Raw genomic sequence first — 22,253 nt, forward strand, 5'->3', positions numbered from 1 at the left:
GCTTAGGAGACAAGTTACCTAGCCAGCCTAGGATCCCTTTCAAATAGTTTTTTATTTTGTTTTTTTTTTCAAGTTACTTCCCTCTATTTCTGAAATCATAGTATGTCCTTATTACAATTTCCACCTCCTCCCTGTCAAGAGCCAGCCTAGGCTTGGGGAGGGGTTCTAGGGAAGGGTGTTTGGGAGAGGCAAAGGGAAGTACTCAGTCAGATCATGGGTACAAGCTGACAGCCTTGTGTTCTGCTTGAGACAGCTTCCCAGAGATCTCAACAGTCATCAAGATAGCTTAGGTCTCTCAGACCAAAGCCTAGTATTTTATTTACATATCAATTCAATTGTCAACCCAAGGTTGCCATTGTATGACTTTAGCCACTTTATTCTTAGAAAAGGACAGTAGGTACATTTTTTAATACATGTATGTATACATACATATATTATCAATGAATTCAGAGCTCTTCTGCCTTTGTAAGCATAGACAATAAGCTAGCTAGGTGGGACCCAGCTCTGCGATCACCATTCCCACCACTCCTGGGCATAAACTAGCTCTTTCCCAAGCTTACCCTTAACTCAGGAATCTAACTGCTTTTGTAAGCACAAGCAAAAACTAAACTTAGCTGGGTGGTATCTTGCCCTGTGATCACTATTCCTTAAATCTCTTCATGTTCTTCCTTAAAAATCTTTCTAAGAAACTGGCTCATAGTACAGCTGCCTCTGTTCCTTTAGGTCCGTAACCCCCCCCCTAAAAATTCATATTGCTTCCTTATACTTTTCATAATTGAGAAATTACATACTCTTGAACTCATATCTTCAAAATGCCTTTCCTTCAGCCTTAAGGGCTGCCTGGAAGATCACAAGGTTTACCATTTTGCTAAGGGGACACTCTCACCTCTTGGACTCCTGCTGTCTCTAATTATTTTGTAGTCATTAACCTTGGCAGAAAGCATATTTCCCCAAAGAAGGATCATAAAGTAAAATATAACACAAGCCTTACAGCATTTAGCAAACTTCAACACTCACAGTGGCTCACACCCTGCTGTCCCTACTCCAGGTTTAGAAGTTATGTCACGCCATCCTTTTCATGTGACCATACAACATACAGGATTCGCCACTGCCCATCTTTCCTCTTATTTGAATCCATTACTTTTCTGTCTTTCATTAGAAAAATAAAACAGGTTTAAGAGGCAACAACAAAATAACAAAATATAACAAAATAAAATATAAGATAAAACAAAAACCATCTGGGCTGGAGAGATGGCTCAGCAGTTAAGAGCACTGACTGCTTTTCTGAAGGTTCTGAGTTCAATTCCCAGTAACCACTTGGTGGCTCACAACTCTCTGTAATGGGATCTGATGCCCTCTTCTGGAGTGTCTGAAGACAGCTACAGTGTACTCATATAAAAAAATATATATAAATCTTTAAAAATAAACTATCACAAAGAAGTTGGACAATGCAAATGAACAGAACAAGAACAACAAAAAACCTACAAAACAAGGCACATGAATCAGATACCCACTAGTTCATATACTTGGGAGTACTTTAAAAACACTAAACCTAAAACAAATGTATACATATATGACCTGGTGCAGACCTATACAGGGTTCGTGCATGCTGCTTCAGACTCCGTGAAGCCATATGATCATTGCTCAGTTGATTTAGAGGGCCTTGTTGTTAGTTGTCCTTCATTCCTACTGGCTCTTACATACTTTTTGCCTCCTTGGTCACAGGGTTCCCTGACCTCTAAGAAGGATTTGATGAAGACTTCTCATTTAGAATTGTAGGTTATAAGGTTTCTCTTTGTGTGTGATTAGTATCTGGCTATTTCCATTTGCTACAAAAGGAAGTTTTTCTGATGGTCACTGAATAAGACACTGATCTATGAGTATAGCAGAATGCTAGTAGGAGTAATTTTACCTTTTTAAGACCAGTAGTATTTGGTATAACCATAGGTCTCTGAGATATCTAGTCTATCAGTATTGGTCACCCAAGCAATATCAATATGGATTCCAACTCTTGGAGTGGGCCTTAAGTCAAATCAAATTGATTTTTCCATAATTTATTATTTCCATAAGCTTTGTGACATGATTGCCCTAGAATATTTTGCATGCAGGATATCACTGCATGTATAAGTTTTTGGCTGGATTGGCATTTTTATTATTATTTGTTTTGTTTTGTTTTCCTTTTTCATTTATTTTGTTTTGTTTTAGCCTACAAAGTACCTTCACATACCAAAGACTCTAGATCATAGGAGTAAAGGTTCTATGGAGGCACCAGCTTGACCTCTCCATGTTCAATGAGTTATGTGGATGTTGTCCTCAGCAATGGGGCCTTGCTGTCAGTTTGTGGAAAGCAACCTGTTTGCTTGGCAACAGCCTGACTGGGGTTTTCCAAATGACATCTTTGGCAAACAACTCAATTGGTTGTAACCCGGTCCAAGTACTGGAAGCATTGTTTGGTGACTAGAGTTAGACAACCGAGACTCTTGTTTTTCATTATATGGAATTTTTTCATTATATGGAATTATATATATAATTGTTTCATACATTTTAGGAAGTTCTCATTGCACTAGCTTACCATGGGATACCTCAAATGCCCCTCAATTCTAGCTGTTTTTTCTGCATTCCCTCTCTCAACCCCATCTCCTCCTTCTCTATCTGATCTTCCCATTGCTGTTCCACAGCCACCATTCCACCCATTACATCTATTCTATACCCCTACATAGAGATCTATGTGTCTCTTCTTCCATACCTATCTTCCCTAGGTCTTCAGAATATAGTTTCATTATCTCTTATTTAATTGGTTACTATACACATATAAATGAATACATACCATATTTATTTTTCTGGGTCTGTGTTACCTCAGTCAGGATGATTTTTCTTGTTCTATTTAGATAACCTGCAAATTTTATGATTTTTCTAGTTCCATCTAGATAACCTGCAAATTTTATGATGTCATTCTTTTGTTACAGATGATAATACTCCATTGTGCAAATGTACCACATTTTCTTTATCCATTCTTTTGTTGAGAAATATGTTGGTTTTTTTTTTATCAGATTCTGGTGATTATGAATAGAGCAACAATGAACATGGTTGAGCAACGGTCCTTGTGATGATATGAACACCTTTGGATTTATGTCCCCAAGAGTGTTTTGCCTGGACCTTGACGTAAATCAATTCCCATCTTCCTGAGGAACTGCCATTGTTCTCCACATTGACTGTACAAGTTTGAGCTTCTATCAACAATGAGCAAATTCCCCTTATTTCACTTCTTAAACAACATGAGTTGTTATTTCTTGTATTGATCTTAGCCATTCTGGCAAGTGTATGATGGAATCTCAAAGTGGTTTTCATTAAATATCCCTGATGGCTGAAGTTATTGAACAGTTAGTGTTTCTCAGCCATTTGAGTTTACTCTATCAGGAATTCTGTTTAGAGCTATAACCCATTTTTTAATTACACAATTTGGCTTTTTGATATAAAATTCTTGAGTTCTTTACATATTATGGATATTTAGATGTTAGTCCTCTACTGAATGTGGAGTTGCTAAAACATCTTTCTTCATTCTCTAGGCTGCTGCTCTGTCCAAATGACTTTGCCTTACAGCAGCTTTCCATTCTCCTCAGATCCCATTTATTAAGTGGTGATCTTAGTGTCTTCATTAAAGGTACTCTGTTCAAAAAGTCTTCTGTGCAAATGAATTCAAGGCTAATTCCCACTTTTTCTTCTATCAGGTTCAGTGAATTTCTCTTTGATCTGAATTTATGTTGAGATCTTTGATTTGTGAAGATCTTAAGATTTGTGATAGGTGGTAAAAATGGTCCTATTTGCTCTCTTTTACATGAAGCCATCAAGTTTCATCAGAACAAATTTGTTGAAGGTGCTGGGATTTTTCAAGTGATTGTTTTTTTTTAATCAAAGATCAGATGTTTATAACTGTGCAGATTTATGTATGAGTCTTCAATTTGAATGCATTGATCAGCATTTTGGGTTTGATGCAAATAACATGCTGTTTTTCTTACTGTAACTTTGTAGTATACCTTGCAATCAGGAATGGGAAGACTTCTAGCAGTTCTTTTAGTCTTCAGGATTGTTTTAGCTACCATGGGGTTTTGGTTTTCTATACGATGCTGAAAACTGACATTTCAAGGTCTGTAAAGAATTGTGTTGAAATTTTGAATCTGTAGATTGTTTTTGGTAGGATGACTATTTTTACCATATCAGTCCTACCAATAAGTGAGAATTGGAGATCTTTCCATTTTCTGATATCTTTTTAAATTTCTTTTTTTTTATTCGATATATTTTTTATTTACATTTCAAATGATTTCCCCTTTTCTAGACCCCCCACTCCCTGAAAGTCCCATAAGCCCCCTTCTCTCCCCCTGTTTTCCCACCCAACCCTTCCCACTTCCCTGTTCTGGTTTTGCCCTATACTGCTTCACTGAGTCTTTCCAGAACAAGGGGCCACTCCTCCATTCTTCTTGTACCTCATTTGATGTGTGGATTATGGTTTTGGTATTCCACTATTCTAGGTTAATATCCACTTATCAGTGAGTGCATACCATGAATCATCTTTTGAGTCTGGGTTACGTCACTTAGTATGATGTTCTCCAGCTCCATCCATTTGCCTAAGAATTTCATGAATTCATTGTTTCTAATGGCTGAATAGGACTCCATTGTGTATATATACCACATATTTTGTATCCACTCTTCTGTTGAGGGATACCTGGGTTCTTTCCAGCTTCTGGCAATTATAAATAGGGCTGCTATGAACATAGTAGAACATGTATCCTTATTACATGCTGGGGAATCTTCTGGGTATATGCCCAGGAGTGGTATAGCAGGATCTTCTGGAAGTGAGGTGCCCAGTTTTCGGTGGAACCGCCAGACTGATTTCCAGAGTGGTTGTACCAATTTGCAACCCCACCAGTAGTGGAGGAGTGTTCCTCTTTCTCCACATCCTCGCCAACATCTGCTGTCTATCAAGGACCTCCACATAAAGCCAGACACTCTGAAGCTAATAGAAAAGAAACTGGGGAAGACCTTTGAGGACATCGGTACAGGGGGAAAGTTCCTGAACAGAACACCAATAGCTTATGCTCTAAGATCAAGAATTGACAAATGGGACCTCATAAAATTACAAAGTTTCTGTAAGGCAAAGGACACAGTTAAAAGGACAAAACGGCAACCATCAAATTGGGAAAGGCTCTTCACCAACCCTACATCAGATAGAGGGCTAATATCCAATATATATAAAGAACTCAAGAAGTTAGACTCCAGAAAACCAAACAACCCTATTAAAAAATGGAGTACAAAGTTAAACAAAGAATTTTCACCTGAAGAACTTCAGATGGCGGAGAAACATCTTAAAAAATGCTCAACTTCATTAGTCATTAGGGAAATGCAAATCAAAACAACCCAGAGATTTCACCTTACACCAGTCAGAATGGCTAAGATTAAAAATTCTTTTTAAATTTCTTTCTTCAAAGACAATGCTTTCATTTTGTTTTGTTTTGCTTTGTTTGTATTTTTATCGTACAAGCCTGTTACTTAATTGGTTAGAGTTACACCAAGATATTTTATGGTATTTAAAACTATTGTGAAAGGTGTTGTTTCTCTGATTTCTTGCTCAGTCCATTTGCCATTTGTGTAGAGGAGGGCTACTGATTTTTATAATTTAAATCCAGTTACTTTGCTGAATGTATTTATCTAGTGTAGGAGTTCCTCAGTGGATTTTTTTGGGGGGGGTCACTTATGTTACTGTCAGATCATGGGCAAATAAGGATACTGTAACTTCTTTCTTACCAATTTATATTCCCTTGATTGCCTTCAGTTGTCTTACTGTTCTAGCTAAAACTTCATATTGTATTGAATAGGTATAGAGAATAGGATGAAGAGAATGAACAACCTTATCTTGTTCCTGATTTTATTGGAACTGCTTTGAGTTTTTCCTCTGTATTTAAGTTGGTGTGAGATATGGGATTGCTATAAACTGCATTTATTAGATTTAGGTATGTCCCTTGTATCCGTAATCCCTCCAGGACAGTTATGATGAAGGGGTATTGGACTTTGTCAAAGGCCTTTGTTTACCAAATGAGATGATAATGTGTTTTTTGTCTTTTGTTTAAGTATTGGGCTTAATTTTTTGATTATGATACAATGAATCTTCCCTGTGTTTCTGGGATAAGGCCTACTTGAACATAGTGGATGATAATTTTGATATGTTCTTGAATTTAGTTTGCAAACATTCTATTATTTTTGTACTAATGTTTATTGCCAGGAGCCAGACCTGGCAGAGGTTTTTCTTCTTGGTTCTTCTTGAGGCAGGGAGGAAGAGTGTGTGTGGGGGGTAGACTTTGTCTTATTGAAAATTTAGGGTTGCTGTATAATAAAAAGCTGATTTATCTAAGTCTAAGTTACTATGCTAATGTAGCTAACCTGCCTTCAGTGTTCCTCTGAAACCAGAGGCTGCAGTCTCAGGCACTTAGCACCTCATCCTAAAACAGCAGGAGATTAACTAAAGGATTAGTTGCTAGAGCCTTTTCCCTATTGTCCAGATGCCTCTTGCTTGTCAGTGTAGGGGGAAGTTAGAAACAATAAACTTCTATTGAACCAGGAGAAGAGAATAACACATGCAGAAGGAAAAACTTTTACATAAGTGAATATGCATAATCTCATATAAATTCATACACAGCTTCAAACATATATATTTCCACACAAATTCAGTTGGGCTCAGCTTGCATGCATTCTCACAATTTCATACTTATACAAACACATGCATACATTCTCACAATTGCATACTTACACACACATCCATACTTACATATGCATATGGAGCAAAAGACCAAGCACTGGTGCAGAAAGAACTCACTCATTCTGGATGAAAAATGGACTCCAATATTTATTGCATCAAGAAAGAAAAAGCTTCTACCCTTTTAATGCTAAGTGAATTAAATACATGCTTTTAGGAAAAAGGCTTTGTATCTCTTTTTTTTAAATATTTTTTTATTCGATAAAATTTTTATTTACATTTCAAATGATTTCCCCTTTTCTGGCCCCCCACTCCCTGAAAGTCCCATAAGCCCTCTTCCTTCCCCCTGTTCTCCCATCCACCCCTTCCCATTTCCCTGTTCTGGTTTTGCCCTATACTGCTACACTGAGTCTTTCCAGAACCAGGCCACTCCTCCGTTCTTCTTGTATATCGTTTGATGTGTGGCTTATGTTTTGGGTATTCCAATTTTCTATGCTAATATCCACTTATTAGTGAGTGCATACCATGATTAATCTTTTGAGACTGGGTTACCTCACTTAGTATGATGTTCTCCAGCTCCATCCATTTGTCTAAGAATTTCATGAATTCATTGTTTCTAATGGCTAAATAGTACTCCTCGACAAAGGAGCTGAAAACATCCAGTGGAAAAAAGATAGCCTTTTCAACAGGTGGTGCTGATTCAACTGGAGGTCAGCATGCAGAATAATGTGAATTGATCCATCCTTATCTCCTTGTACTAAGCTCAACTCCAAATGGATCAAGGACCTCCACATAAAGCCAGACACTCTGAAGCTAATAAAAAAGAAACTGGGGAAGACCCTTGAGGACATTGGTACAGGGGGAAAGTTCCTGAACAGAACACCAATAGCGTATGCTCTAAGATCAAGAATAGACAAATGGGACCTCATAAAATTACAAAGTTTCTGTAAGCAAAGGACACCATCAAAAGGACAAATCGGCAACCAACAAATTGGGAAAAGATCTTCACCAACCCTACATCAGATAGAGGGCTAATATACAATATATACAAAGAACTCAAGAAGTTAGACCCCAGAAAGCCAAATAACCCTATTAAAAAATGGGGTACAGCGCTAAGCAAAGAATTTTCACCTGAAGAACTTTGGATGGCTGAGAAGCATCTTAAAAAATGCTCAACTTCATTAGTCATTAGGGAAATGCAAATCAAAACAACCCTGAGATCTCACCTCACACCAGTCAGAATGGCTAAGATAAAAAACTCAGGAGACAGCAGGTGTTGGCAAGGATGTGGAGAAAGAGGAACACTCCTCCACTGCTGGTGGAGTTGCAAATTGGTACAACCACTCTGGAAATCTGTCTGGCGGTTCCTCAGAAAACTGGGTATGCCACTTCCGGACGATCCTGCTATACCACTCCTGGGCATATACCCAGAGGATTCCCCAGCAGGTAGTAAGGATACGTGTTCCCCTATGTTCATAGCAGCCCTATTTATAATAGCCAGAAGCTGGAAAGAACCCAGGTATCCCTCAATGGAAGAATAGATGCAAAAATGTGGTATACATACACTTTGTATCTCTTAATAAGACTTACCCTGTCATGTCCTGTAAGGAGAAGCCTGCTTGCTCCTCTGCTCTCTGCAACATCTTTTTTTCTTCTTTCCCTTTGCATCCTTGTTTCTCTTAGTTATTTTATGTTACCTATAGTTCCTAAATTATTCTACTCTGCGTTCTCCTTCTAATCTTGTTCTCTTCTGACTAAAAACTTCTTCTCAGTTCAGTTCTCTCAACTCTGCTCCTCTCCTAAACTCTTCTGGTCTGTTCTTTGCTAGTATATTAGCTTGTCCCATTATGGCTCCTGACAGTTCATAAAGAAACTCAATCTGTAATACTCTTCCTTTGTTGGGTATTTGTGTGGTTTAGATATCAGTGTAACTATGACCTCATAAAATGAATTGAGCAAAGTTCCTTTTCTTTCTATTTTGTGAACAAATTTGAGAAGTATTGGTGTTGAGTATTCTTTAAAAGTCTGGTAGATCTGTAGTAAAACTGTCTTTCTTACCCTGTACTTTTTTGGTTGGGACATTTAATGACTGGTCCTATCTCCCTAGGGGAGGTATAGGCCTATTTAAATTCCTTATCTGATCTTAATTTAATTAGGTATGCTATACTATCAAGAAAATTATTAATTTCTGTTAGATTTTCCAATTTGGTGTAGTAAAGGTTTTAAAAGTATGTCTTTATTATTCTCTGGGTTTTCTTGGTATCTATTATGTCCCCCACTTCATTTTAGATTTTCTTAATTTGACTATTCTTTCTCTTCATTTTAGTTAATTTTGATAAATAGATTACTGATTTTATTGATTTTTGTCAAAGAGCCAAAACTTTCTTTCATTGATTCTTTGTATTATTCTCTGTTACTTTCTTTTATTTTAGTTGAGTTTTTGTTTTGTTTTGTTTTTTACTTACCATCAACTCCTTTTGTATTTAATTTCTTCTTTTTGTTCTAGAGGTTTCAGGGGTACTATTAAGTTACAAGTATGAGATCTTTCCAATTTTTTTTTTAATATAGGCACTGACTGCTATAAACTTTCTTCTTAGCAATGTGTCCCATAAATTTGAGTGTGCTGTATGCATTTGCATTCAATTCTAGAAAGTATTTGATTCATTTTTCTCTTGACCCATTTTATCATTCAGTAGGGTTCTTCAATTTCCATGTTTTACTGTTTTTGTCATTAATGTGGTGATCTGATAGGATGTAAGGAGTTATTTCAATTTTCTTGTATCTGTTGATACTTGCTTTATATCTGAGCATGTGTTCAATTTTGGAGTAAGTTCCATGGACAGAACAAGGTATACTCTTTTGTGTTTGAGTGAAATGTTCTGTAAATATCTTTTAGATCCATTTGGTTTAAAATGTCTGTTAGCTCTGGCATTTCTGAACAACCTTGTGAAAGCAAGGGTTTTTTTTTTATTAGATATTTTCTTTATTTATATTTCAAATGTTATCCCCTTTCCTGGTTTCCCCTCCAAAAATACACAATCCAATCTCCCCTAACCCTCCAACCCCATTCACCAACCCCCGCACTCCTGCTTCCTTGTCCTGGCATTCCCCTATATTGGGGCATTGAGCCTTTTCAGGACTAAGGGCCTCTCTTCCCTTTGATTTCCCACAAGGCCATTCTCTGCTACATATGAGTAACCTTGTGTGTGGACATAGATGTTAAAACTTTGAATGTCATCTTGGTAGATTTTTTTTTCTTTGATGAGTATGTCAGAACATAGTGTCCTTCCCTACCTCTTCTGATTAATTTCAGTTTAAGGTCTATTTAGTTGAATATTAAAATGAATACACCAGCTTGCTTCTTATGACCATTTACTTGAAATGTTTTGTCCATTGCTTTACCCTGAGGTAATATCTGCCCTTGATTTTGAGGTGTGTTTCTTGGATACAGCAGAAGGATAGATACTGGTTTTGCATCAGTGTTGTCAGTTTGCGACTTTTTATTGGGGAACTGAGACCATTAATATTGAGAGACACTAGGTAAGGAGTGAGTCCAGTTAGTCAGTGGTGGTAGTTTGTGTGTGTGTGTGTGTGTGTGTGTGCATGCTCCTTCTTTTGATTTTGACTTTCTAAGATTATTTATTCCCTGTGTTTTCTATAGGTTATACCTTTTATCTTGGAGTTTTTCTTCTAACACCTTCTGTAGAACTGGATTGTGAATAAATATCATTTATATTTGGCTTTATCATGAATACCTTATTTTCTTTATCTACGGTGATTGAAAATTTTGTTGTATACAGCAGACTGGAATGGCATCTATGGTCTCTTAGTCTGTAGCATATCTGTCCAGGCCCTCTGGCCTTTAGAGTCTCTATTAAGAAGTCAAATGTAATTCTAACAGGCCTGCCTTCGTATATTTTTTTTCCTTTCCCTTGCAGCTTTGAATATCCTCCCTCTGTTCTGTATGTTTCGTGTTGATTATTATGCCCTAAGGGAACATTCTTTTCTGGTCCAGTCTTCTTGGTGTTCTGTGTGCTTCCTGTACTTCTATAGACATTTCCATCTTAAGGTTAGGAAAATTTTCTCCTGTGGTTTTGTTAAAATTATTTTCTGGTTCTGTAAACTAAGTTTCTTTACTTTTCTCTATTCCCGCTGCTTTTAGATTTGGTCTTTTCATTGTGTCCCACATTTCTTGGATGTTTTCTGTAAGGAGGGTTTTAGATTTAACATTTTTTTGACCAATAATAAAGTTAATGTTTTCATTTATTTCTTCAATTGTACCTTTAGTGTTGGCATTCTGTCTTCTATCTCTTGTATTCTGTTTGTGAAGCTTACCTCTGTAGTTCCTGCCAAATTAATTTTTTTCTTTTATTTCCTGTATTCCCTCAGTTTGGGTTTTCTTTGATTCTATTTTCATTTTTGGATCTTGAAAAGTTCTATGTATTTCTTCTTCTTCTTCTTCTTCTTCTTCTTCTTCTTCTTCTTCTTCTTCTTCTTCTTCTTCTTCTTCTTCTTCTTCAAGATTTATTTATTATTATATCCAAGTACATACTGTAGCTGTCTTCAGACACACCAGAAGAGGGTGTCAGATCTCTTTGTGGATGGATGTCAACCACCATATGGTTGCTGGGATTTGAAGTTAGGACCTTAGAAAAATAGTCAGTACTCTTAACCGCTGAGCCATCTCTCCAGCCCCATTTTCTTCTGCTGTTTTTGTTTTTCTTAATTTCCTGTAGGGGTTTATTCATTCCCTCCAGCTGTTTGTGTTTTCCTGAATTTCATAAGGGAATTTTTATTTCCTCTTTAAGAACTACTGTCATGTCCATTAAGGCGTTTTTCTTGTGCGTCAGCTATGTTGAAATATTCAGGCCCTGCTGTGGTAGGGCTGTGAGCTCTAGTGGAGACATATCACCCTGTTATTAATTGTATTTGGGAGCAGGTGTCTAGGCTTATGATGATTACAGGCCTAGGTTCTGATTTCTGGTTTTGTCTTTGTGGGATGGGTGTTTTGTTCCTAGTTTCTGTTTCCTCTGGCCTTTAGGAGAGTATGGTGGCTGTGTGTTGTCTAGTAGGAAATTTTCTGTGTACCTGATGTTGGTACCGAGACCTGCGAGGCCTGTGACGTCATATAGGCGACAATTAGAACTATAGGCCTGTTGCCAAGGCAACAGCCGCCATATACCCAGAATTCAATGGCCCACCTTTACCTGTAATTTACATCGTCACCCGTATATAACTAGGTAGCATTTCTTCCCCCCTCTCTCTTTCTTTCCTCCCTTCTTCCCGCCCGCTACCCCTTTCCCCATCTTAAATAAAGTCCCACGTGGAACTGTTTGGCCTGGTGTATCTCATTGCGGCCCTTGTCTCCACCGCATCCTGGCAGACAGGTGACCTGTGCTGTGGTGTAGGCAGACTGACCTGCGTAGAAAAACCAATACCTGACAAGTGTTGCCTGTGGGGGCTCCAGGTAAAATGTGTAGGTAGGTATTGGGAGCTGACACTTAGGAAGAGGGATAGGCTAGGAGTCTGAAGAGTTTCACAGGTAGCAGGAAAACAAACTGTTCAAACAGGATCTGCCTATTATCTCCTTATAATGAGGGGAGGGTAAAAAACGAGGTCACTCCAGAATGTCTGCTGAAGTGCACTGGGGATGAGACTGGGAAATTGGATCCTAGCATCCTATCTGCGGCTCTAGCAGGAGTGACCTTTGGGTTAGCAGGGGTACCAGCTGGAGTAGCTGGCTGCCAAGAATAAAGCAGAAAGTGATGGGGAAGGGAGGTTAGGAGGAGAAGATCTTTTGAATCATGGGGAGATGGGGGGTGGGCGACTGGGAGGGGCTGCAGTAGCTGTTCTGTTGGAGAGCTGGGAGTGAAACTAAATGATTGGGTCTAGGATGCAGAGTAAAAGGTGAAAATCTGCATTCAGTCGACCTGATTCCTTGGCTGTGGGTTAGCAGGAAGTGCCAGCTGGAGCTGTGCTTTGGGATAAAGCAATAAGTGGGGGCAGGGAGGTTAGGAGGGGAAAGTCTATGGGATTCACTGGAGATGTGGGTTGGGTGGAGTATAGAAGGAAGGCTACAAGTATTCTGTTGCAGAGCTAGGGCTAAGACTACCTTCACAGGTAGTGCCTGTCAGCGTTCAATTGTTTCTTTTGTTTGTTTATTTGGATTGTTTTGTTTGTTTGTTTGTTTTGTTTGGAAGGTTGGTTGGTTGGTGGGTGGGTTGGCTTGGTTGGTATTTTTCTATTTTTTACTGAAAATGGAATTTTCTCACATAATATATTCTGATTACAGATTTTCATCCCCCAACTCCTCCCTAATCTTCCCCAGCCACCTACTCAACCAATTCCTCACACTTTAAAGGCACCACATAGAGGAAAAGTATGAACAAAAGTGATCCAATTACACAGGACCAAGGAACAAAGAACTTTCACTGTATTAATATCTGATAAGACAGAATTCAAACTACAACTAATCTGAAAAGATAAAGAGGAGCATGCCATTCTAATCAAGAAAATGGTTTGTTAGGAAGACATTACTCTCCAGGCCTTTGTCTCATACTACAGACCTATTTCAGCACATTGCAGACAGGACTTACATGCATGCAGATAAACTTCCTTTTGTATTCCCATGGGAAACTTTATTCAGTTATTAATTCTCCTTCCTTCTTTCCAAAATTTTTCTACCTCAAGCTGCCAAGTGCTGGAATTATATTCACAAGCCAATTTGTAACCAGAAGCACATTAACTCACTCTGAATGTGGTTTGTCTAAAATACTTCTCTCCAGGAGGTCCATGAAAATCTTCTAGGTCTTTAACTGCACTCTTGAAAATGTACCACAGCATTTTTGGCAGTGGGATGTGAGCAGAGGGAAAGAGAGAAACTAACTGGATAAAGTGTCAAAAAAGCATTATATGTAAGATATAAAATCTAAAACCAAACTCAGAGTCTGGCCTTGCTAAGCTTCTGGGAATAATCATGTCAGGTTATTGAGCTCTGTGAGTGATTCTAATTATTTTGAATAGGCTATCAAGAGACAGAGAGATGGCTCAGTAGGGAAAGGTGTTCACAAAGCTTGACTGCCTGAGTTCCTTAAGGACCTAAATAGTGGAAAGAGAAAACAGATTTCCAAGAGTTGTCTATGGAACAGCTCACACACAGCCTTAATGTTCAAACACACACCAGCATCATAAAACACACGCAAAGTTTAATAAATAGAAAATATGCCATCAATACATATTTGGGGTTATAAATACATTTTAGGGAATAGCAACAATTTTAGTGCAAATGACAAGGATAACAATACCATAGATGTGTTTTATTAATATAGAATATCTCTTATAAGAAGAGTGAAAGTATCATAAACTGTGAAATTTCAAAATTTCAACTCACCAAATTGCTGAGACTGGCACAAAGATTTTTCAAGAATATATATTTAACAAACCCCAAGGAATTTGAGAATGGGGTAAAAGCATCAGCTGACAGAACAAATGGGGCTGGTTCACTAAACAGAACACATTTTCATATTAGTGTGTAATGTAATACAATTCTCACCAAGTTATTATTTCATATGACTCAACAACTTTCTATGCGATTGGTTATGATGAGTTACAGAAGCAACATATTAAATATTATAATTTCAATCTAAACATCATAGAAATGAAAATGAAACTACCTTCTGATTCTTTCTAATGTCAATCATAATTTGTAGACATTAAGACACAAACAAAAATTGGTGTCCAGGATGTGGATGAAGGGAAGCCTTATATACTTCTGGTCAGAATAAACCATTCTGCCACTATTCAATATAAACTATTCAAGCCACTATAGAAGTCAATAGTATTTTATCAAAAAACTTATAAATAATAATTTAGGTATATATAACTTTCATATGACTCAGGTACAGCCTTCCTGAGAATATGCCCATTGCAAGAAAATAAAATTATCTGGGATAACCATATAACTGAATCAAGCCTATTCCAGAAAGACAAATATAAAAATTTTTTCTTATTGGTAGTTCATAGGCTTTATATACATGAAGTTTTATATATGTATATAAATGAATATGTGTATATATGTGTATATAATATAATTTTATTTATATACACATATAATTATATGTGTGTGTATAAATAAAATACATATGTAATATATATGTATATATATTACATGCATATATATCAAATAGATATATAGATGCATAGATAGATAGATACATAGATAAAGACACAGAGGCATAGATAGATAGACAAATAGTCACAGACACAGATATATGTATGATACCAAAGTAGGAGCAGAACAGTCTAGGAAGCAAATAATGGAAAGGGAAGGGAAAGATGAGGACAGGGAAATATCAGGGGGCCATGTTCATTACATACATGTATAAATATTTCAAGGAATTCTTCTGAGACTTTAGTCCTGCTGGGAATCAGGCTGCAGAAAGTTGAAATCTCCTTGGCCTCTATGCTTTTGGATTCTGCTGTTATTGAGGTACTGTTGCTTTAAGTATCTAGATGTAGCCTTTTGATCCCAAATTTCAAACTCCCTGTGGTTTCTCTTTTTGATCCCATGGAGAAGTCATTCTCCTTCCCTGCCAATGAGAGTCAGAAGGACCTGGAAGCTGCCCATAATAAGTCTAAATGGAAAGCTATAAGTCATGAGAGAACAGGGCTTGCTCAAGGACTCACCTTGGTCTACACAAAACAGCTAGTGAGGTAAGGACTTTACAGTAACTCTCATTATGCCACGACTTGGGCAAACTTCTGGCTGGAGCAGGACTCTAATTAGATGGCTCAGTTGCTTAAATAGGTTTCTGTAAAATTTCTTTGGACTGATGAATTCTTTTTACTTTATAGTTCCTGTCTAGACTTCATTGGCCACACAAACAATAGCAGTTATTTTTTTATATATATCATTGATAGACACTGAGAGGAAACTAAACTTTTTCTAAGAATGAATGGTGTCTGGCCTCTGTGCACCCCAGTGAGCTGAAGACTACTGAGGAATGGGAAGAGTTGTATCAGCATATATGCTGCGCAAGCCTCACACATTTATGATATTTGAACAATGTTTCTTCCTTTAAAGCAATCTGGCAGCTTTAGGTCATTTTTATTTGCTAACCCTGCTCTACATGGTTTTAGGAATAATGTAGATTTAAAGCTTATAATCATTTGTTTTCAAATCCAAAGTTTACAACTTTATGGTTACAACAGCTTTGTAAATGGTAACTATGATTTCTTATTATGATACATTTCAATAATATATTTTTCCAGTTCTTTGAATTGGCACTTGTATTTGTATTATAATTTACAAATGTCATTTCCTAGAGCTATCTATGTCATAAGTAGGATTACCAAACAGCAAATATTAAAACTGAGAATGAAAGAGAATAATTATGGCACTATATTGTTTAACATCATTTGTGTTAAAATATGGGCCAAGGATGAAAGATATACCAACATTATACATCATTGACTTTATTATTCTTCAAATGCATATCTAAATTTCTTCTATGTTCCCAAGATTTTTTAAACAGGAAGTTAAAAATCATTAGTTATAGAATTTAACTTTGTTGGCAAAAAAAAATTCTTCACTATATCTCAAAATTCAGTGCTGTAACCAAGAAATTGTTAGGGAAATATTGTTTGAAGATTCCTTCAGATTTACTGTTTGTAATCATAAGTAACTCTTACCTTAAATTTATATTGAAATGATGTACTCTTTTACCTGCCAATTTCATTTTTACCTATTGATTCATTAGAAGTCAATAGAAAAGTATCATTTTTAATCAATAATTACCTACAACACATTAAATAAGAAAGTATTGGCCAAACATAAAACGCAAAACTATGAAAGGGAGGAGGTAGGTGTCACATCACAAGGGCACCAGGGACAAGTGTCAGTGATAGTTCAAGAAAGCTGTAAAAATAATGCAAAAGCGATATGTGAATAGAATCTTCAACTCTGCTTAGAAGTTACTAAACTATTTCATGTGCAATAAACCCACCAAGAATAACTGCTTGTAGTTGACAGAAAACTAGTCAATTATATATAAAAAGAGGTAGAAATAAGTATATTTCAAATGATCACTGATTCTTAATATTTTGAAATATTTTATATGTATTATCTTGGTTTGTGGTTTCTTTCTAATGAATACAAAAATAAGCTTTCATTGTTTTTTACTTATTGTAATACCACCTGGAAAAAAGAAAGCAATAAATATGTTCTTGCTACTTAAAAATCAAACATTAGTAATCACAGTAAATTCTATATAGTTTACATTCCTTTTGATCCACCACTAACTACAGAGTCCCAGTTAAATTATGTTTCCTTGTTTATAAAGTGATCAGTATATAATGCTTGTATTATAAATGTGTTAAAGCTTTGTATTTATACCAATGCAACTGGAAAACTAATGTTCATTTTATATGATTTTTATATTAGTTTATAGAAACATGTACTATCAAATTATGCAAACTAGGTAATATAAAAGTTAATTATATCTAATCATTTTATAGCTGAATGCTTTAAATAATTCATATCATTTATTATAAATAGTATTATGGTAAGGACTCCCTGCACACAGCTTTATGTATACATATATAACTCATAAAGTTCCAACTCATTTGGTTACTCTAACAAAATGTTATTTTAATAGTAATTATTAGCCTATTATTTTCTTTTAAAAGATGTATCAATTTTCTTAAGCAATGACTTTTAATCCTAGCCTCATATTTATCATAAAATTTCATGTTTTTGTTAATTATATTTAGCATTCATCTTGGCATCCTGTGATTTATGTCTTTTCACTTTTAATTTCATGATTGAAGCTAGAGTTGAACTCACTTGAAGTGTAGTCATTATACACTTGCAGTCACAACAGTGTGGATTGTTTCCTTCATAGCTTACCGTTACTTTTTACTATGAAAAATGTTTTTATATTGTATAAAGGTAAGAATAGATAGCAAAAGAGAAAATTTAAAAATACCTGGTGTGTCTGTGTGTGTTTCTTGAATTTTTCTTTTTTCTTTTTCTTTATTATAGTTTGTTTGAGTTTTTGTTTATGTATCTGTTTTATTTCTAGAGAAAGAAAGGGCAGATAGTAAAGTTGGGGGATAAGAAGGATCTGGGAGAAGCTGAGGAAGAGAAAACCTTGAGCAGAAAAAGATCAGAAAGTTTTCAATAAAAAATATTAAAAGCACTAAAATGTAGAATAAAATATACAAGACCTAATTTTAATGAAAATGAGGAAAATAAATAAAAATACAATATTCTGGATGTGCACACATGAAATCAATCACAGAGCAAAGTACCAGTAAGACTAAGAGTATCATTGCATTGTGCATGTTAGTTGTGGTAAATGGTCATGATTGGCTGAGTGGGTACATTGGAAAAGACTTTATTAGAAGAAGGTCTAAGTGTTACAGTAGCTTTTTAGCATTCAAAACTAGTGATGTCAGTAATTATTCATCAAAAGCAGTGGCAAGGGCTCATCTTCATGCTGTACATTGAGTGATGCCGATCATTTCTGTTAATAGCATCATCAGTATAAGTCACATAATTAGGATAATTTAGCACTTAGATTTGGCACAAGGTTCTGAAATCCATACCTGGGCTACAAACAGGACTTGTTTTCTATGAGCTGTTTAAATGTATGTAACTGACTTAATCTATACTCAGCTAAATACATAAATGAAATTTACGCTTCATAATATGAGCTGTTCACAAAAGAAAATCTTACTCATTACTATTTACTAAAAGATTTGAACATGTTAATTGATATATCATTACATAATTTTTAAACTGTTTGGCTTTCTTCTGCTCAGTGTTTGCTGTGATTCAAAATTACTATGCCCTCAGACTTTCTGAGGCTTCTTAGATGCATGTTTCCAGCTGTTTCAAACTCAAAAGAGAACATATCACTGTTGTCTCTGTAAGTAAAATCATGAAGTTAAAAATCATTTGGTTGTAAAACTTCAATAGTGGAGTAAAAGTCTACAATACTATCATTTTAATTCATTATTAATGTTCAGTCTCCTATGACAATTCCAGCTCAGACACTGTTGAGTAATGGCTTAAGGAATGATTTACATAATCTAAAGAAGTTTGTAATGCATAGATATCCATTATAATAAATCCTAAAATGATTAGGACACTTGCTATTACCTTTAATAAAAGAAAAGAAATTACAATATACTGCAAATTAAATAGTATCCTCGTGATCTAAAAATAAAAACAGTGTAATAAGCAAATGTCAATATGAAGCTGACCATGGTGTCAAAAGATACAAGAGAAATTGTCAGAGCAATGGGAAATCACAATAGCTTGAATGGAGTAGAATACTGTATAGTCAACGTAAGGAGAGAAAATCACCTGACTAACCTGATACATAAAAGGAAATTATGGGAGCAGAGACCACCGATTACAATCAAATTTTTGCAATAACTGCATTATAAGCTAAAGAGTGAATATCAATTCTGCAGCTAGTGAAGGGCTAACAATAATATTCTGCCTTGATCATCTTCTACCTCTATTCTTATCATAGTTTTGAGATTTCATTAATGATAATCAGGCAGATGTAAATAAATCTCCTTCCAAAATTTCGTAGCATTGAATCATTTTCCTAAGTATTGGTTTTCTAGTGTCAAAAGTCTAATTAACATATCAACTAGCATTTACTAAATAATTGCTAAAATCTCTCACATATCTCTCTTCTTTGACTAAGGCTTATTCTTCTATATCCATTATTTTAAACATACTCACTAATTTCCAGTTCACTTTTTAAAAAGCAAAATAGTAATTCAAAATAATATAGATTTCAACATATAGAGAAAAGGCATTAAGGTTTTCCATTGCATGGCAGATACAAGAATTAAATGTATCTCAATAAAGAAGTAACATGATTTTTGCAGACTTCACTGTTAGCAAAATCTAAATCTGAATTTAAGTGATGCTGTTTTGAAAGCAGAATGACTACAACTTTATTTGATTCCATATAAGATGAAATAATTTGTAGGTATATATTTACAAGAATTCCAGTAGATCTGTGGAATATAGCCACCTGTGTATTGACTTCCTCCTTTTAAATATTTTATAAATCAGTATTGTTTCTTTCAAGGTAATATCCACAAACTTTGACACTCATCATGTTAACATACAATAAAACTAATGTTCATCCCTCAACCTTCATTCTCATTGGCATTCCTGGGTTGGAAGCAGCACACAGGTGGATTTCCATCCCTTTTTGCATGGGCTACATTTTGGCATTGGTGGGAAACAGCTCACTTCTGTTCATCATCAAGACAGATGCCAGCCTCCATGAGCCAATGTACCTCTTCCTCTGCATGTTGGCAGTGGCTGACCTTGTGGTATGCACTACAGCTGTTCCCAAACTTCTCAGTCTCTTTTGGTTTCATGATGGAGAGATTCGCTTTGAAGCTTGCCTCACTCAGATCTTCCTAATTCACTCTTGCTCAACGATGGAGTCTGGTTTCCTTGTAGGAATGGCCTTTGACCGCTATGTAGCGATTTGTAACCCATTAAGACACTCAGCTATTTTGACACGCACTGTAACTGGGGCAATGGGCCTGGCTATTGTACTTCGCGGAGCAGCCTTTCTAAGTCTTCATCCTTTCTTGCTACGTTGGCTTCCCTACTGCAAGACAAATATAATTTCACACACCTATTGTGAGTTCATGGCCCTCATCAAGATCGCCTGTGCTGAGACAAGTATCCGCAGAGCTTACAGTCTCATTGTTGCCTTCCTCACGGGCGGGGTTGACTTCATATTGATCATTTGCTCATATGTTCTTATACTCAACACAGTCTTCCATCTTCCTTCCAAGGATGCCAGACTGAAGACTCTGGGCACCTGTGGCTCACATGTCTGTGTCATCTTAGTGTTCTATACGCCAGCCTTCTTCTCCTTCCTCACCCATAGGTTTGGGCACAAAGTGGCTCCACATGTACACATACTTGTTGCCAATATGTATCTTCTTGTACCACCCATGTTAGACCCAATTATTTATGGTGTAAGAACCAAGAAGATAAGAGACAGGTTCCTTAAATTGTTTCTTTTCCAACGAGTTTGAACTTAATTATTTTGTTGTTGAGTAACATCAATACAAAATATTATACTTTTGATTTTATTTGTCACATATCTTTATTAAGATAGTTTCTTAGAATCAAGTGATCTTTTTTTTCTGAAAATGGAAATGATCCAAATGTCATTTCTGCTTAATGATCCATAACTACATAACTACTGAGAATTTCAAGAATACTTTCAATATGAAATATAAGTATGCCAAAATGGTCATCTTATTGTTTTTATTTCAAAATGTGGCCTCACTTTCTTTATTATTTTCTAGAATTTTTGTTTATGGGTAATTTTTTGCATGTAAATCTGTGAACTCTTTGTGCACAAAATGCCCACACAGTTCAAAGATGACATATCTTTTGGAATGAATTATATGGATTATGTGAGCTACAATGTTGGTACTAGGAATCACACCTAAGTCTGCTTGTTTAAAGAACAGGCTTAACCACTGAGCCATCAGTCCAGCCCGGCAGCCTCATTTCCTGGTTTCACATGATGATTTGAATCTAATCACTGAGATTACTATGAAGCTTATTTAAATATTCATGTTGACATAAGTGTCTGTGCATTAACACTATAGGAAACATCAATCTAGATATGTTTAAAAAACAGGTTTATAAAATAAGCAAGAAGCTTTGCAAAGGATGCATTTTACCTACGTTCACTTCGGCATTTAGACAACACTTTGTGGTCCTTTCTTTGATGTGTGTTTCCTGTTTGTACCTACTTTATTGTTCATCCTCCATTTTTGAAGAGATCGTTACCAACTAATCTAAAAGTCTGTATACTTAAAATTTGCCCTATCTATCATAGAACAAGGAAAATGTCCAAGTGAAGATTGAAATTAAATATCCTTTAACATTTTAAGTTATGACAACATTGAGAGTATTTAGTACCGGAGCCTTCACCACCTGGCACATTGCTGACAGGGAGGTATGCAGAGTAAATAAGGAGACCGTGAGATGAGTGCAGGTGTCAGATTTAAGTGGTCTAGGAATCTTGCAGCTCTGAATGACTAGCAGTTTGCTCTGGTTTATGTATACAGGCTTCACAGAACAAGGGAAGATAATGATTATCCAAGAAATACAGATTATGGGTTTGATTTTTTTCATTACATGTCCAGGGTTACAATTTCAGTCACAATTTGAAAATACATACAGAACAGATTTTATTTTACTTTTTGTTCTTTTTTTTCTGTCTTCTTTGTTTACATCCCAAATGATTTCCCCTTTCCAGAATCCACCCTCCCCATAAGTCCCATAAGCCCTCTTCCCTCAGCCCATTCCCCAATCAACCCCCTCCCACTTCTCTGTCCTGGTAAACCCCTATATTGCTGCATGAAGCCTTTCCATGACCAGGGCCCTCTCCTTCCTTCTTCTTGGGAATAATTTTATATGTGAATTGTGTCTTGGGTA

General features: G+C 36.1%; 1 protein-coding gene across 1 annotated transcript; it reads left to right on the forward strand.

Moving 5' to 3' along the window:
* The first annotated feature begins 19,882 nt into the window (after positions 1-19,882).
* On the forward strand, positions 19,883-20,833 carry LOC127681027 (olfactory receptor 52D1-like). Its single transcript, XM_052176907.1, has one exon. The coding sequence runs from the start codon at positions 19,889-19,891 to the stop codon at positions 20,831-20,833; it is 945 nt and encodes a 314-aa protein (XP_052032867.1). The 5' UTR covers positions 19,883-19,888.
* Positions 20,834-22,253: the final 1,420 nt, after the last annotated feature.

Source organism: Apodemus sylvaticus, chromosome 1 (assembly GCF_947179515.1).
Source record: "Apodemus sylvaticus chromosome 1, mApoSyl1.1, whole genome shotgun sequence".
In the NCBI taxonomy this organism is placed as follows: domain Eukaryota; kingdom Metazoa; phylum Chordata; class Mammalia; order Rodentia; family Muridae; genus Apodemus; species Apodemus sylvaticus.

Bases quoted from the DNA above. Each gene is read 5' to 3' on its own strand.
- LOC127681027 (XM_052176907.1), top strand. From the start codon at position 19,889: ATGTTAACATACAATAAAACTAATGTTCATCCCTCAACCTTCATTCTC.